General features: G+C 49.4%; 1 protein-coding gene across 1 annotated transcript in view; it reads right to left on the reverse strand.

Moving 5' to 3' along the window:
* Positions 1–10,113, reverse strand: part of TLL2 (tolloid like 2) — a gene marked incomplete at both ends in the record, with an annotated part of 100,202 nt that extends 90,089 nt beyond the window's left edge. Inside the window, one exon of the mRNA XM_079794138.1 lies at positions 9,924–10,113. Within this exon, the coding sequence (XP_079650264.1) occupies positions 9,924–10,113 (190 nt within the window). The remainder of the gene's footprint in view (positions 1–9,923) is intronic.
* Positions 10,114–14,570: the final 4,457 nt, after the last annotated feature.

Raw genomic sequence — 14,570 nt, forward strand, 5'->3', positions numbered from 1 at the left:
AAAATTTTTCTAAAGAAATAATTTAAAGTATATAAAAATCTAGCAATAAGAATGACTTCAGCATCATCCTATCTAATAAAGAGGGAATATGCTAATTGACCCTCACACTGTCACAAAGATGGTGGCGCCCACAGCCAATAAGGAGGGAACATGCTAATTGACTGCCCCGCCCTCAAAGATGGTGGCGTCCACAGCCAATAAGGAGGGAATATGCTAATTGACTGTCACACTCTCAAAGGTGGCAGCGCCCACAGCCACAAGATGGCAGCACCCAGTACCCTCAGCCCCACTGGGGCAGCAGGCGCATGGCAAGGCCGGGCCCGCCCCCAGGCGGGCCCAGCTGCTCCGTGTGCCTGCCTCTGGAATCCCCCAGTCCCCTCAGCCCCCCAGCCGCCTAGGGCCGGCCCAAGACACAGGCAAGCCTCAAATGGCGGCTGCCCAGTCACCCAGGGCTGCCCAAGGCTCAGGTAACCAGGGCCGGCCGAGGCTTGTGCTGCTGGCAGTGGCAGCAACAGAGGTGTGATGGGGTGTCGCCTTCCCCTGATCGCTGGGTCACCTCCCATCCCTGAGGGCTCCCGGACTGTGAGAAGGGGCAGGCCAGGCTGAGGGACCCCCCTCCAGTGCATGAATTTTCCTCTAGTTATTTATAAAAGCAAAAGAATAAGATTGGGGAGGGGATATGTCCAACAATAGGGGATCGATTACATAAATTATGGTGCCTCTATACAATGGTGTACAATACCATTTTACTAATATTGATGTCATATATGTACATTTATTACATAAGCATCTTTATCGTCATAGAGAGAGGTTCATAGTACTCAGAGAAAGGAATACAAGCAGGTTCAAAGTGGTATATACAGCATTTTTAAAAATAGAAACATGCATAACAAAATGTTAAAAATTATTCCAGGCAATGGAATTACTAGACATTTTTACTCTTGCTCTCTATGTTTTCTAACTGTTCTCCAGTGGGTGTGTCTTAGCTGTGTAGTTGAAAAAAATATATATGTTAAAAAAAAATCTCGCCGAAACCAGTTTGGCTCAGTGGATAGAGCGTCAGCCTGCAGACTGAAAGGTCCCAGGTTCGATTCCGGTCAAGGGCATGTACCTTGCTTGTGGGCACATCCCCGGTAGGGGGTGTGCAGGAGGCAGCTGGTCGATGTTTCTCTCTCATCGATGTTTCTAGCTCTCTATCCCTCTCCCTTCCTCTCTGTAAGAAATCAATAAAACATATATATTTTTAAAATCTCCCTTTTCTGCCCATCTCAAGGGCACCCCAATGCTTCCTGAATATGTCTTAATGAACTAACTCATTTGTGTTTCAAAGATGACTTTGTGACACAGCTCAGCCCGGGGTCTCTCTCCCATCTTCCCTTCCCTTCTGTTCTCCAGGCCATAGCCCAAGTCTGGTCCTCATGCTCCCAGGCCTAGAACTCCTGGTAGTCTTCCTACTTCCTGCCTCTACAAATCCTAAGCATCATAGGTCTTCATTATGACAGTCCTCTGCTCAAAGACCATCAATATTTCTTTTTTTTTTTAATATATTTTATTGATTTTTTACAGAGAGGAAGGGAGAGGGACAGAGAGTTAGAAACATCGATGAGAGAGAAACATCGATCAGCTGCCTCTTGCACAGCCCCTACTGGGGATGTGCCCGCAACCAAGGTACATGCCCTCGACCGGAATCGAACCCGGGACCCTTGAGTCCGCAGGCCGACGCTCTATCCACTGAGCCAAACCGGTTTCGGCCATCAATATTTCTTAAGGGATGGTTCAAATATGCAGTATATCAAGCCTCTTTAAAAAAATGTTTTTATTGATTTCAGGGGGAGGAAGAGGGAGAGAGAGAGAGAGAGAAATAGAAATATTAATGATGAGAGAGAATCTTGACTGGCTGCCTCTTACATGCCCCTACTGGGGATCGAGCCTACAACTCAGACATGTGGCCTGACTGGGAATGGAAAGGTGACCTCCTAGTTCATGGGTCAGTGCTCAACCACTGAGCTACACTGGCCTATACCAAGCCTCTTTCTTTTTTTTTCTTTTTTAAAAATATATTTTTATTGATTTCAGAGAGGAAGGGAGAGAGAGAGAGAATCATTGATTGGCTGCCTCCTGCATGCCCCACACTGGGGATTGAGCCCCCAACCCAGGCATGTGCCCTGACAGGGAATCAAACCATGACCTGTTCATAGGTCAATGCTCAACCACTGAGTCATGACGGCTGGGCCCAAGCCTCTTTCAATCATGTCAATACTACTCTGCAGAGTAAACCAAGGTAAACCTCCAGCTCCAGACACATCACAGCTACGCCTGCTGCTTCACTTTGACTCACACTGTTTCTTCTACCTGAAATGCCTTCCCCTGCATCCCACCTTCTCCACATCCCATCCATTCTTCCAGGAGAAGCTCAGGGTTTACCAGCCTCCTCACCAGGAAGCCTTCCTTGATTGCCTTATGGTGATTGCTACCTTTTCTGAATCCCTATGTGATCTCATGCTTTCACTTGACAAATAGTAGCTGAGCACCCCCATGTGCCAGGTACTGTGCTGGTGACTGGGAACCCAAATGAGTCTAGTTTCCTCCCCTTGGAGCTCGTTATCTTATGTGGTGACAGACATTGAGCAAGTAATCACACCAGGGGCTGAACCCGTGATGGACTGTAAAAAATGCCAGTCAGGGAGACAGACATGATGAGAGATTTAAGAGAAGGGACCTGATTAAAATCAGGACTCGGGCAGGCCTCGGGGGGAAAGGACATGAAAGCCGAGTCCTAGAGGATGAGCTGGAGGTGACCAGGGGGACGGTCCGGAGGCCTTTCCAGGCAGCGGGGAGAACCTGTGGGAGATGGAGCATGGTGGGTAAGGGGAGGAGGCTGGAGGGATAGGAGGGACAGGGTTGGCTGTTACTCTCATCCCAAGAGCAATGGGAAGTCATTACTGGGTCCTAAGCAGGTTGGATTCTGCAAACATGATCAGAAGTTAGTCTCAAAAAGATCCCTCTGCCTGCAACATAGAAAACAGACTGCAGGAGGCAAGAGGAGTTGTAGTAGCCCAAATAAGGGCTATTGGGGACCCGGCTGGTGTTGCTCAGTGGTTGAGCATCAACCCATGAACCAAGAGGTCGCTGGTTCGATTTCCAGTCAGGACACATGCTGGATTGTGGGCTCAACCCTCAGTAGGGGGCATGCAGGAGGCAGCAGATCGATATTTCTATCTCTTCCTTCTTCTCTCTCTAAAAATCAATAAAAACCTATTAAAAGAGCTGGTAGGGACCTAGATCAAACAGTGGCAGTGAAGAGAGAGAAAAGTGGATTGGCTCAATTTTGGAAGCAGAATAGGCAGGACCTGGATTGGACTGCATGAGACGGGGAGGGAGATACAGGTGTCCAGGATGGTGCTTGGGTTTCTGTTTTAAGCACCTTAGGTGGACTCCGGTACCACCTGGTACCTCACCATGGAGCCCAGCCCTCAATGAGCCACCGCAGACTCTGAGCCCAGGACAAGGGCAGGGAAACTCGTGCCAGTTCAGCGGGAAGAGGAACTGACCCAGGGACACGAGAAAGAGTTAAGGAGGAAGGCAGCCCGCTCCTGTGGGAAACTGGCTCCCGCAAGACTCACATCAATTCAAGGCCAGTAACCCAGGTGGGAGGAAGGGAGGAAGCTCGGTGCAAACGGCAGGATGAGCTGGGAGATAAGCGGCCCAGCTGGTGGAGCAGGCAAAGACTCGGGGGTGAACATCAACACTCAAGTGCTCGTGCAGGCGAGCTTGAGAATATTTATTAGTAATTGACAGAAGTAGTTAGAGGATGGCGTGATCACAGCTAGGTCTGTAACCAATCAGCAGGGAAGCTCCGTTCCTGTTGCTATGTATGTATCCAGGCAGAACTGTATTATGAGCGGGCTAAGAGGATACCATGAGAAACCTGCTTATAGGCATTTGGTTTATCTGTCATCCTCTCCCTGCTACGTGGATGAGAGCGAACAAGCGGTGGAGCAATAAATTATCACTTGCCACAAGCTATGGATCCCAAGAGAACTCTCTGCAGCCCTGAAAGGGAGAGATAAGCACTCACAGGCCCCTGAGAGATTGCCACATACAGGGAAATTCTTAAATGGGGAACAATAATAGGACTAATAATAATACTGGCAAGGAGAAGAAGTAAGAATTAATGGCCACTTGCTAAACACTTCATGTTCACTGCCCCAATTCATCCTCAAACAAATCTATTAGATGGGTTTTAATATCGTTCCCATATTCCAGATGAGGAAACTGAGGCAAAGAGGTTAAGAAACTTAGTCAAAACCACACAGGCAGTGAGGATAGACAGGCTTCATGCCACAGGCTGCCTGATGCCAAAAACCGTCTCTTAAACAGGATGTTTTATTGCTTCTATCTCCCTGGTTGCCACCCACCCAGGGACCCCTTGGGAAACATTGGCCATATAAGACCTCTTCCTCTGGGAGACGGCTGGACCCACCATCCTCAACAGACCTGACATCCATGCACTGCCCCAGGCCTTCTGAAAAAGGGATGGAGAAACAGAGAGGGGTACAGGTGCATGATGACACCTTGAATTATTCATTTGTTCTTCCCTATGCAATGGGACTAAGAGCACTGTGGAGGCCAGAATTGCCTCGTTGCTGTTGGAGTCCCAGCCAAGGATAAAGACAAAGGTAGGGAGAAGGTTGGGTGATGGTGCTCTGGAGAAGAAGTGCACAAACATGCCCTTCGCCGGGGCAGCATGCAGATGCATGTACTGTGTGCGGAAGGAGCCAGGAGAAGGGGCGTGGTTCCAGGGTTGGAGAGGCCATGTGCTTAGCGGGGAGAACAGAGATGTGAGGAGTTCGTTCTGCCACGTACAAGTTCAATGTCCTGTACGGGTCCCAGTCCAGCCTCTCCCCTCTGCAAGCACACAGACCACCGTCCTGCAATGCCCACAGAATCACAGGAGCCCAGACCGTCTCCTGGCTGAGAGACCAAAGGAGGGAATAGAAGGAAAAGGGCTTTGTAAACCATCAGGTGTCACCCAAAGCTCTCAGGCAAAGCTGTAACCGGGTAAAAAGGTAGAGATACGTGAGGATTCATGTTTCATATCTTGTTCTTCCTCTTGGAAAATATGTGGAGGGTTGAGAAGGAAAGGTTTGGGGACCAATGAAGTTATAGCGTCTATTCCGATTGCTTGGCTAGGTCTCTGTGGCAAAAGAATGGGCCCTCCATCAAATTGGAGCAGGCCCCAATCTGGGTCACACCTTAGCTGTTTGCAATCTGGAGGCCATAGGATAGGGGAGCAGCTGGGAGGAGCCATTGGCTGAATGAAGGCTCCCGCCCAACACCATTCACACATCTCCAAATTCAGTAAGACCTCAGAAAATAAACGAATGAATTAAAAAATAAAAAACAAATACAATAAGTCCTCATTTAATATCCTCGATAGTTCCTACAGCACCTCATGAACATTTTATAACAAAACGACGTTAAACGAAGCGACATTATTTGAGGACCTGCTGCAGTCAGGGGCTGGCTTCTCGGATGGGGCCCAGACACCTGGCTGGCTTGCAGGACCTGGAACCTGCCAGCCCAGCCTAACCTCAAGAAGGCCAGTGAGAGTCACGGCAGATGCAGAGAGCTTGGGTTTCAGACCACAGTCTCTGGATATAGAGGAGCTATCTGCCCTGGCATTATAGGCCTTCAGTTGTTCAGATACTAGGTTGCCTGCCACTTAGAAACTTTGTTGGATTTGCCGAAACCGGTTTGGCTCAGTGCATAGAGCATCGGCCTGCGGACTCAAGGGTCCCAGGTTCGATTCCGGTCAAGGGCATGTACCTTGGTTGCGGGCACATCCCCGGTGGGGGGTGTGCAGGAGGCAGCTGATCGATGTTTCTAACTCTCTATCCCTCTCTCTTCCTCTCTGTAAAAAATCAATAAAATATATTTAAAAAAGAAAAAAGAAAAAAAAGAAACTTTGTTGGATTTGTATGGGATGATAATAATAAAAAATGATATTATTTACTGACTTTTTACCATGTTCCAGGCACTACTTAAGTGTTTTGTCTATATTCACTCATTTAATCTTCATCATAGCTCTCTGTGGCAGATATTAGGAGACACATTTTACAGATGAGGAAACTGAGATCCAGAAAGCGTAAGCAGATCCCACAGCCACCAAGTGGCTCAGCCAGGATGTGAACCTGGGCAGTTTGCCTCCAGAGTTTGCCCAGTTAGCCTCTGGGCTCTCTCACAGGAATAGAAAGTGGTAGTGTGCACAGGATTCAATTTAACCTGCACACTTTTTACATATTTAGTGAGTGTTTAGCACCGTATCAAGTGCCTTTCATAGAACAACAAGCCTGAGAAGTAGGAGTTTCTATTAACCACATTACAGGGAACTGAGGCTTTAAAAATGAAGGATTGTTCAAGGTCTAACAGCTGGTAAGTGACAGCCGAGAAGGAAACCTAAGTCAGCCTGACTCCAAAGCTTGGGTCAAAAAAAAAAAAAAAAAAATGGACTGAGGAGGAGCCAGGTGCTCAGACAACAACCATGGCCCAAGACAGGGAGTTCCATGAAAATGACTGAAAGCAGTGATCAGCGGAAGGCCCAGAACTGACCAGAGGAGGCGCTGAATGAGACAACCTGCCGACCTGCCTACACTCAGCTGCCATCAGGAGCATTTTCCTGCTGAAAATGCCACGCCCTGAGCTGGAAGCTCCCAGGGACAGGGCTGAGGTCTGGTTGGCACTTAGATCCCCAGCACCTGGGGCAGGACCGTGCACATCAAGGAGCCAGCACATCCGGAGCTGCTGCGGATGGCTCTGTGGTCCAGCTACTGCCACATCCCTCCTCTCACCTCCTCTCACCGTGCTGGACAGAGGATTAAAGGACACTCTCCCAACACACAGGACTGGGCAGGAGAAAGAAGAAAAAATGGGTTCTGCTGGTGTCAGAGTGGGGACCTACCTTGGATGATACCACTGAGGACTTTTCTGTCTGCAGAACTTGAGCTCTGACTACTGATGTGGCATCTGAAGTCAAAGGAGCATCGATGTCAGGCAGGTCTTGGCAAGAAGCTCAGGTTCTTCAAATGCGAATGGAACCTTCAAGGCTGCTTGTCTACCCCCAGGACTGGGTCAGAGGTCAATGGGGTGTTGCTCTGGCTATTACTCAGCCCCTCATCCAAAAGGGGCCAATGTGTTTCCTTTCCTGGCCCCCCTCTCCAGATACTACCCCCCCAATGTGAGTCTAGGCCAGAGCTGGGACGTCTGTGTGTTTCCTTCCCCCCACACTGCCCTGGCCCATCCTCGTCTTCACTTACTTTAAAAAAAAAAAAATCTTTATTGAGTTATCAGTCACATACCATAAAATTCACCCTTCACTTATTTTTGAGACCCTGTTTACCAATAATTATCAGGTCTGAATTCAAGCATCCCTAACTAACTACACGGCATGAAATCAATTGTTCATTTATTACAAAAATTCAAATTCCTCTATAGTATTTCAACAAGAATTCCAGAAGTACTTGTGAACACCTGCTCTGTGTTCTCATAATGTGCGCTGGTGAGCTGCCTGTTGTACTTCCAGAAGGCTGTTCCCCAGACCAGGGAATTTCCAGAACCAGAGGCAGAGTGAGATGTGGCCTTTTCCCCAGATCTCCCTCGCTGTCGCCCTCTTCTGGCCGACTCTTAGCATCAGCATAGCCCAGGGAGAGGCCAACCATTTGGGAGGAGCAAAGATGGCTATGGAGGACGCATGGAGCTGACAGAACCATCCGCCCTCTGCTTTCCAGCCTTGCCCATCCATCCCATCTGTTTGTGAAGAGTCACAAAGCACGCACATCCTGATTATCCAGTATTTCCTCCAAAATTCCTGGAGAAAAATGAGGCCCAACAGGCAAACCTACCTCAGGGTTATTCCCCAAGGCTGAGACCAGGAGCTGGGAGCTCTCCCAGACAGACCTATGCCTCCATCACCTGGACTTGCAGCACCTCGCATAACAGAGGTGCCCAATACATTCCTCAACAAGTTGATCACTTCCCCAGCCCAGACTCCAGCTGCCCACGCTGCCTCCTACAGCCCCCAGCTCACATTCATTCAAGTCAAGGATCTGACAGGTGCAGGTGAAAGTTGATCCACCCTCTTTAACCCCCATCCCGTTGTTGCAGCCTCAGTTTCCCTCTTCTCAAGACCACCATTCCTACAGTGCTCCCGAGACCTGTGATGGACTGAGATACCTCAGACAGGGCCATGCTACTGGTTGATAAGTCTCTCAAATTACCCTGGAACCAACTCTTCTGCTCACCTTTCCCACTCAGAAGCCCTGCAAGGTACAGCAATAGGTGGGAATTCTGGAGGAATCTTCCTACACTAGAAGAGCAAGCCCCTTAAGCCTGGTTGGATCTTCAACTTTCAAAAGATTCTCAGGTCTCACAACCCCCTAGGTCCTCCAGCCTCCTAGTAACCTGATCTTTTCCAGATTTCACCTAATTCTGACCTGCCCTACGCCGGCTCAGCCCACAACCACTGCAGCAGCAACACAAATAATTGCAGGGCCAACATCATTATTCCATTTGCAGAGAATTTCCCCATAAATCATCTGAGTCCGCCGATAATTACTGTTCCCCGTTTATTGATTTTTTTTTTTTTTCTGGAGAGAGAGGAAGGGAGAGGGATAGAGAGAAACAGCAATGAGAGATTCATTGGCTGCCTCCTGCATGCCCCCTACTGGGGATCGAGCCCACTGGAGCGTGAGCCCTGACCAGGAATCGAACTTGTGACTTCTTGGCTCAGGGATAGAGAGATGTTCAACCACTGAGCCACACCGGCAGGGCTACTGTCCCCAGTTTAGAGATAAGAGAACTGAGTTTACTCGAAGTCTTCGGGGAGTGAAGAACTGGGCCAATGGCCCATGGCACCTGCCCTTCTGCGGGTGAAGACAGCCTCTTTCCTCTATGGGCTCATTGCTGCAGGCCGCCCCGTGAAAAGGCCAGACCGTGCCTGGAGGTAAACACCCCTATCCTGGGCCTCCGAGCCCATCCTCTACCCCCTGTCCCAGCTGGGAACTGCCTCAGATCCATAGGTGCTTTGGAGAATGTGCGTGGGCGCTGCTGGGACTGTCCTTTCAACGAGTCTAGCTTGAAAGCCGCGCCCCTCGGGACACCCGAGCCGGTTGGTGGCTCGTGGGAAGCGGGAGCTGCGTCGCCCCCGCCGCGGTCTGCGCCAGAAGGCTCCGTGCGCCCCGGGGCGCCGCTTCCTGAGGGATTACGGCACCTGCCCGCTTCCATCTCTCCCCACGCGGGGCGACCCCCAGCCGGGACCACGCTGAGGGGCCACAGGGAAGTGTGCGGCAGCCTGAGTCCTGCACACTCTCCCTCAGCTTCCCCGTGCCTTTGCCTGCTGCGAAGCTCTCCGGTTTCTAACAATTCTCTTCCTAGGACTAACCACAAGATGTAGGAAAACTTTGCGCGAAACTTACAAATGCGGTGCAATCGGAGCCGGCGACTGCATCCGAGCCCGGGAACGCCGCACCCAGCCCCGCCGCTCGGCTCCGGCCGCGCGCGCCCGGCGGTGGCCCGCGCAGACCACCTGGCTGTCAGGCGGCGCGGGCGCCCGCCCCAGCCCCAGCCCCGAGCGCACGGTCGGCCTCAGGCACCCGCCCGGAGTCCCCCGATTCGCTTCGGAAACGCTCCCGCGGCCGCCACCCCGAGCGCACCGCAAACCAGGGGCCCGGACGTCCCGGTGCGAGTGGCATCGCAGCCATTCCTCCGGGGCATTGTTTTCCAGGGGAGCCCGGGGGACCTCGGGGGAGGGAAGGGGAGGGGAGGGCAGACCCGCCCCACAGACGGCAGTGCAGGCTGGCCCTCCACCGCATTTGCATTTCAAAGGCAAACTTCTGCTGGACTTGCCCGCAGCCTGCGGCACCTACCGGCTTTGCACGGGTCGTGGTAATGTTCCAGCTGCTGCTCCGCGCCCTCCGCGCCCTCCGCGCCCTCCAGCGCCGAGTAGTCCGAGGCTGCGTCCGAGCGCCCCCCCAGGCCCTCGGCGTCGCGGGGCAGCGGCGGCAGCAGCAGCAGCAGCAGTGGCCCGAGGGCCCCGAGAGCAGTCGCCCGGGGCATGGTCGCGAGGGACCGGCGGAGACCCGGGGAGGTGCGTGCGCGGAAAGCTGGACTGAGGCGAGGACCGGTCCACGGGGTCGGGTCGGCGGCTGCCGGGCTCGGTGGTTACGCGCGCGTGCCCGGCATGGCTCGGCGCGGAGCGAACGGAACGTGGCGCCCCAGTCCTCGTCGGGGATCCAAGGAAGCCGCCGCCCGGAGACACTTGCCCAGCGGCCGAGGCTGCGGCGGCTGGCGACTGTGGCGGTGGCGGCTGTGGTTGGAACAGTGGCCGCTCCGCCCCTCTCCGCCCGGGCTGGACCACACAGCCCTCGCCGGGGGCCCCGGGCAGCCAATCACTCGGACGCCCGAGGCGAAGCCCCTCCTCTTCCCGGCACCTCCGCAACTTCGGAGGAAGATGCTGAAGGCAAGGACCTGGGTCCCTGGTGCTCCCACCGGAGAACGCTGCTCCTGAAGACCGAGGCTGGACTTCCCGCCGTGTTTGATTCGCTAACTCACTTTACAACTCCCCAGTGCACACGTGGGCGAAGGCACGCAGCAGCGGCTAGAGCTGTCCGTTTCCCTACCGACTGCTCTCAGACAGTCCTTCCTCTGCAGGGATGAAGTCAGTCTTCTCTCGAGTCGCTTTCAGTGCAGAAAAAAATAAGAGGATTTCCATCTCACCCATGAAGGGGTGCTTTTTGCAGCACCCACCTAACCTAGTGGCTTGGGGAAGAATAATTTAAAATGACTGATTTCCCCTCTAAGTGACCCTATCCTTTAATAAAACAGCCTAAGATGCTTCATACAGGCAAAAAGATTGACAAATGAACAGCTATACGGTGCTATTTGTGTTAAATTACAGACATGCTTTATTAAATAAGCCATTCACCATTAACTTGATGGAATAAAAATGACCAATTTCTAAAGTCTGTGTGTTTTTTTTGCCAATTAAAAACATATGCCCAAATAATTTAGAATAATCAAGAGATATTTGAAACCCACTCCTATGTTGTTCCTTAAATTTAAAAATTGTCAGAACTGAGCTATTTTGATTTATAGATGTAAAAAGTATTATTACCATGAGGCTTTTCAAAGACCTTTTATGCAAGCAAAATTGCCCTAATCAAGAAGTAAAACACACCAAATGTGTACAGATTTTCAGCATCACGCCCAGAACAATCTTTTTTCATTTAAACTGTAAGCAGAAAAATAGACTGAATTTCCCTTTTGGGTTTTCACATGGTTTCGCAGCCTCTGATGACAAAATAGTCGACAGGGAGCCCAAAGCTTGGCTTTACACAGGACTCCAAGTTTCCTGCATTATGATCATCTCCTTCTCCTCTAATAACTAGGATAACAAGTCCTTCAAACCAGTGAAGAGTTAAGCTAACCACTGGAAGGGTGCTATGGGATATTTTGTCCTGGCCCTTAGAAATACAAGTGACCCTGCTTCATGCTATCAGTGTTCATCAAATAAGCACATACTGGATGGAGCTAGATTGGGCAAGATCTGGCTAGGAACTGACAGGCGGAAGGAATTTGGGGGGAACGGATGCCACCAAATGGCAGGAAAGACCAAGTGGCCATTAAACGGGCAATAGGTGTGGGAGGGGGTTGAATGGCATTTCTGCCTGAAGGCTGGAAGGAGTCAAACCCAACGCCATAGTTCTCTGCCTTCAACCCAGTGAAGGTCACCACCTGTCAGTAGACAAGTCCACTGTCAACATCTAAAAGGCCCAACAAACTTCTCTGACACTCCCAGGTCTCCAGATGGCACTAGGCAAACAGCCAACTGGCTTCATTAGCAGGGAACTCCTCTGGAAAACAGACATTCCAGGAGACCTCTTGTGCAAGCACTTAGGTTGTGAGCTTTTATTGCCTCTAATCCCCGCCTGGTGAGTAGTTGCTAGGTCTTCGCACCAGCACTTTGTCCAAAAATTGTGAAGACAGTGGTGCTACTGGGTGACCAAGCTGCAGTGTTATGTCAGAAGCCCTGTTTAGATGCTCCTTTTGCTATCAACCAACATCAACGAAATATTTGGGTCATAGGTTAGGTAGGAACAGTTGAAAAGGGATGATTAATATCTCTTTTCATTTCTATAGTTCCTGATTTCACGCACCATTTTGTATATGTTTAAAATAAATGTTTCTTTCATTTAAACCCCATGAGAAAACTAGAGGTAAGTTTAAAATAAAAGGCTGCATGATCTAAAGATGCCCAACTCTGTTCCATTAAGTTCATATTTGTGGGCCTCCTCCCCCATTGCTCATAATTGTGCAGAAAATCTGCAAGTGGCCATACCAGTAAGCTTTTCCCCGTTTAGTCAAGGTCTGTCCTCCACCCACCTCATTCCATCTATACCCTGCACCCAGAGCGGCCCACTTCTTTGCAGCAGCCCAAAGCCCTCCACCTCTACCACGTTCTGACCTCATGAACGACTACACAAAGGCCACCTTCTCCTCATTTTGCTTTCCGGGCCACTGCACATCATCTCCTCCTCCCAGGCAGGGAACAGAGCTCCAGAAGAGATGGGTACTCATCTGCTGTCACATTACTGACTGCTGAGAAGGTACTTTTGAGTTCTTCGGAGGAGGTAATGAAAACTATTTCACAGTTAACAGTGTTTAGCAGCCTTTACCTGAGCTCCTCAGGGTGGCACACCAGGCCCTCCAGTAAACATCAGGCCTTCCTTTCCCTACTCCAGCCTTGGCTTTTGCCACCTTATTGCATTAACCACCTTGCAGTGATCCTCATAAGGCCTTGCTGCTTTGCATCTCTCTGCTGAGGACAACTTGATAACCACACAGCTTGCATCATCATGCCAAAGTCTATTAAAGCAGCTACCACACTTACAACACGTACCTATTTATGTCTGTCCGACCCTTCTGGCATATAACCTGCTGCAGACCTGACTGACCAACTCCAACTGGGAACCAACTTGCATTGTATCACTCTCTAAACCCTTCATTCCCTTCAATGATCTTCAAGGTTTAAGTCCCATAATCTTAGTGGCTTAGACTGAACCACTAAGAATAACCATAACATTGGCCAGGTAAAATAAGTTACATCAACTTCTCCCTACAACCACCTCCTCCATTTTTTTAAATTTGAAATTCCTATTACCTTAACAATTTAAACCTTTGAAAATAAGTACAAATATATGTGTAGACTACATTACCATTGATGGACTCCACATATCCCAAAGGCTTATTCCGCCCCCCTTTTCTAATGTTAAACTGTAAATTAACCATTTAATAAAAGTTCTCACGTTGAAATCTAGAAGCTGGTTGTATAACAGATCCCTTATTCCCCTAGTTTTCCAACCAGATTAAAAGTGTTCACTAAAGAGATAAAAAGTAATCCAAATTTGTACCAACTTAAACTATTTAGCAATAGTAATTATCAAGTACAGGTGTTGACTGAGGTAGCTAATAAAATCAGGGGAAGGAAAAAAACCAGAGTTGACAACAATTTAAATAATTAGTTAAGACTGGAGATGAAAAAAAGTATAGTCCACCCGGCATGGCTCAGTGGTTGAGCGTCGAACTATGAACCAGGAGGTCACTCATTCAGTTCTCAGTCAGGGCACGTGCCCGGGTTGCATCCCCAGTAGGGGCGTGCAGGAGGCAGCCAATCAATGGTTCTCTCTCATTATTGGTGTTTCTATCTCTCGCTCTTTCTTCCTCTCTGAAATCAGTAAAAATACATTTTAAAAATATAATGTTTAGAATAAAAGTACAAAAACACCAGGAGAAATTAGCCACTGATTTTGATGTAGTACAATAAAGAGAATCCCTTCCATTGATATAGAACACTCATTTTCAGTGTGAACTCTACACATGTTATCTGTTCCACAAGCTGGGGAGGTGACATCCATTCTATGATTACAGCAATAGGACCCTAATCCTGATAACTTCTGGGCTAAAAATAAGAGACCCTTTCACGGCTTCCATAAAATGTAGGTGTCCACCCTATCAGCTCCACAGGATAGTCGTAAGGAAACATATCTGAAACTCCTTTGTAAAAATAAGTACTAGACAAATGCAATATATTATCAAACAGGAGAATGACAGGCATGGGGGAGTGTGGGGTTTCCGTGTAGGAGTCGGAGCTTGTATGGAAAAGATGTCAAAAAATGATCATAAAAGAAAAATCATTTTTTAAAAAGACAACCCTTATTCATTGTAATGTTCTTTCAACTTTCTGTACTTTTTCTTTTCAAAATACAAAGTTGGGCGAAATAAAATCTTAAATCCTTCATGTCAGGTGTCAGCAAATGATGGCCCCCCATATCTGTCGTTATACTGGAACACACCCATCCTCATCCGTTTATGTACTGTCACTACATGCTACAAGAGTCAGTCGCAGCAGAGACCGTATGGTGGTTCTCAAAGCCGCAAACAGTTCCTATTTGGCCCTTTACAGAAAAGGTTTGCTGAACCCTACTTTATGTAATTGCAGGAAGCTATCAGTAATC

The sequence above is a fragment of the Cnephaeus nilssonii genome, assembly GCF_951640355.1.
Source record: "Cnephaeus nilssonii genome assembly, chromosome: 16".
NCBI classification, from domain to species: Eukaryota; Metazoa; Chordata; class Mammalia; order Chiroptera; family Vespertilionidae; genus Cnephaeus; species Cnephaeus nilssonii.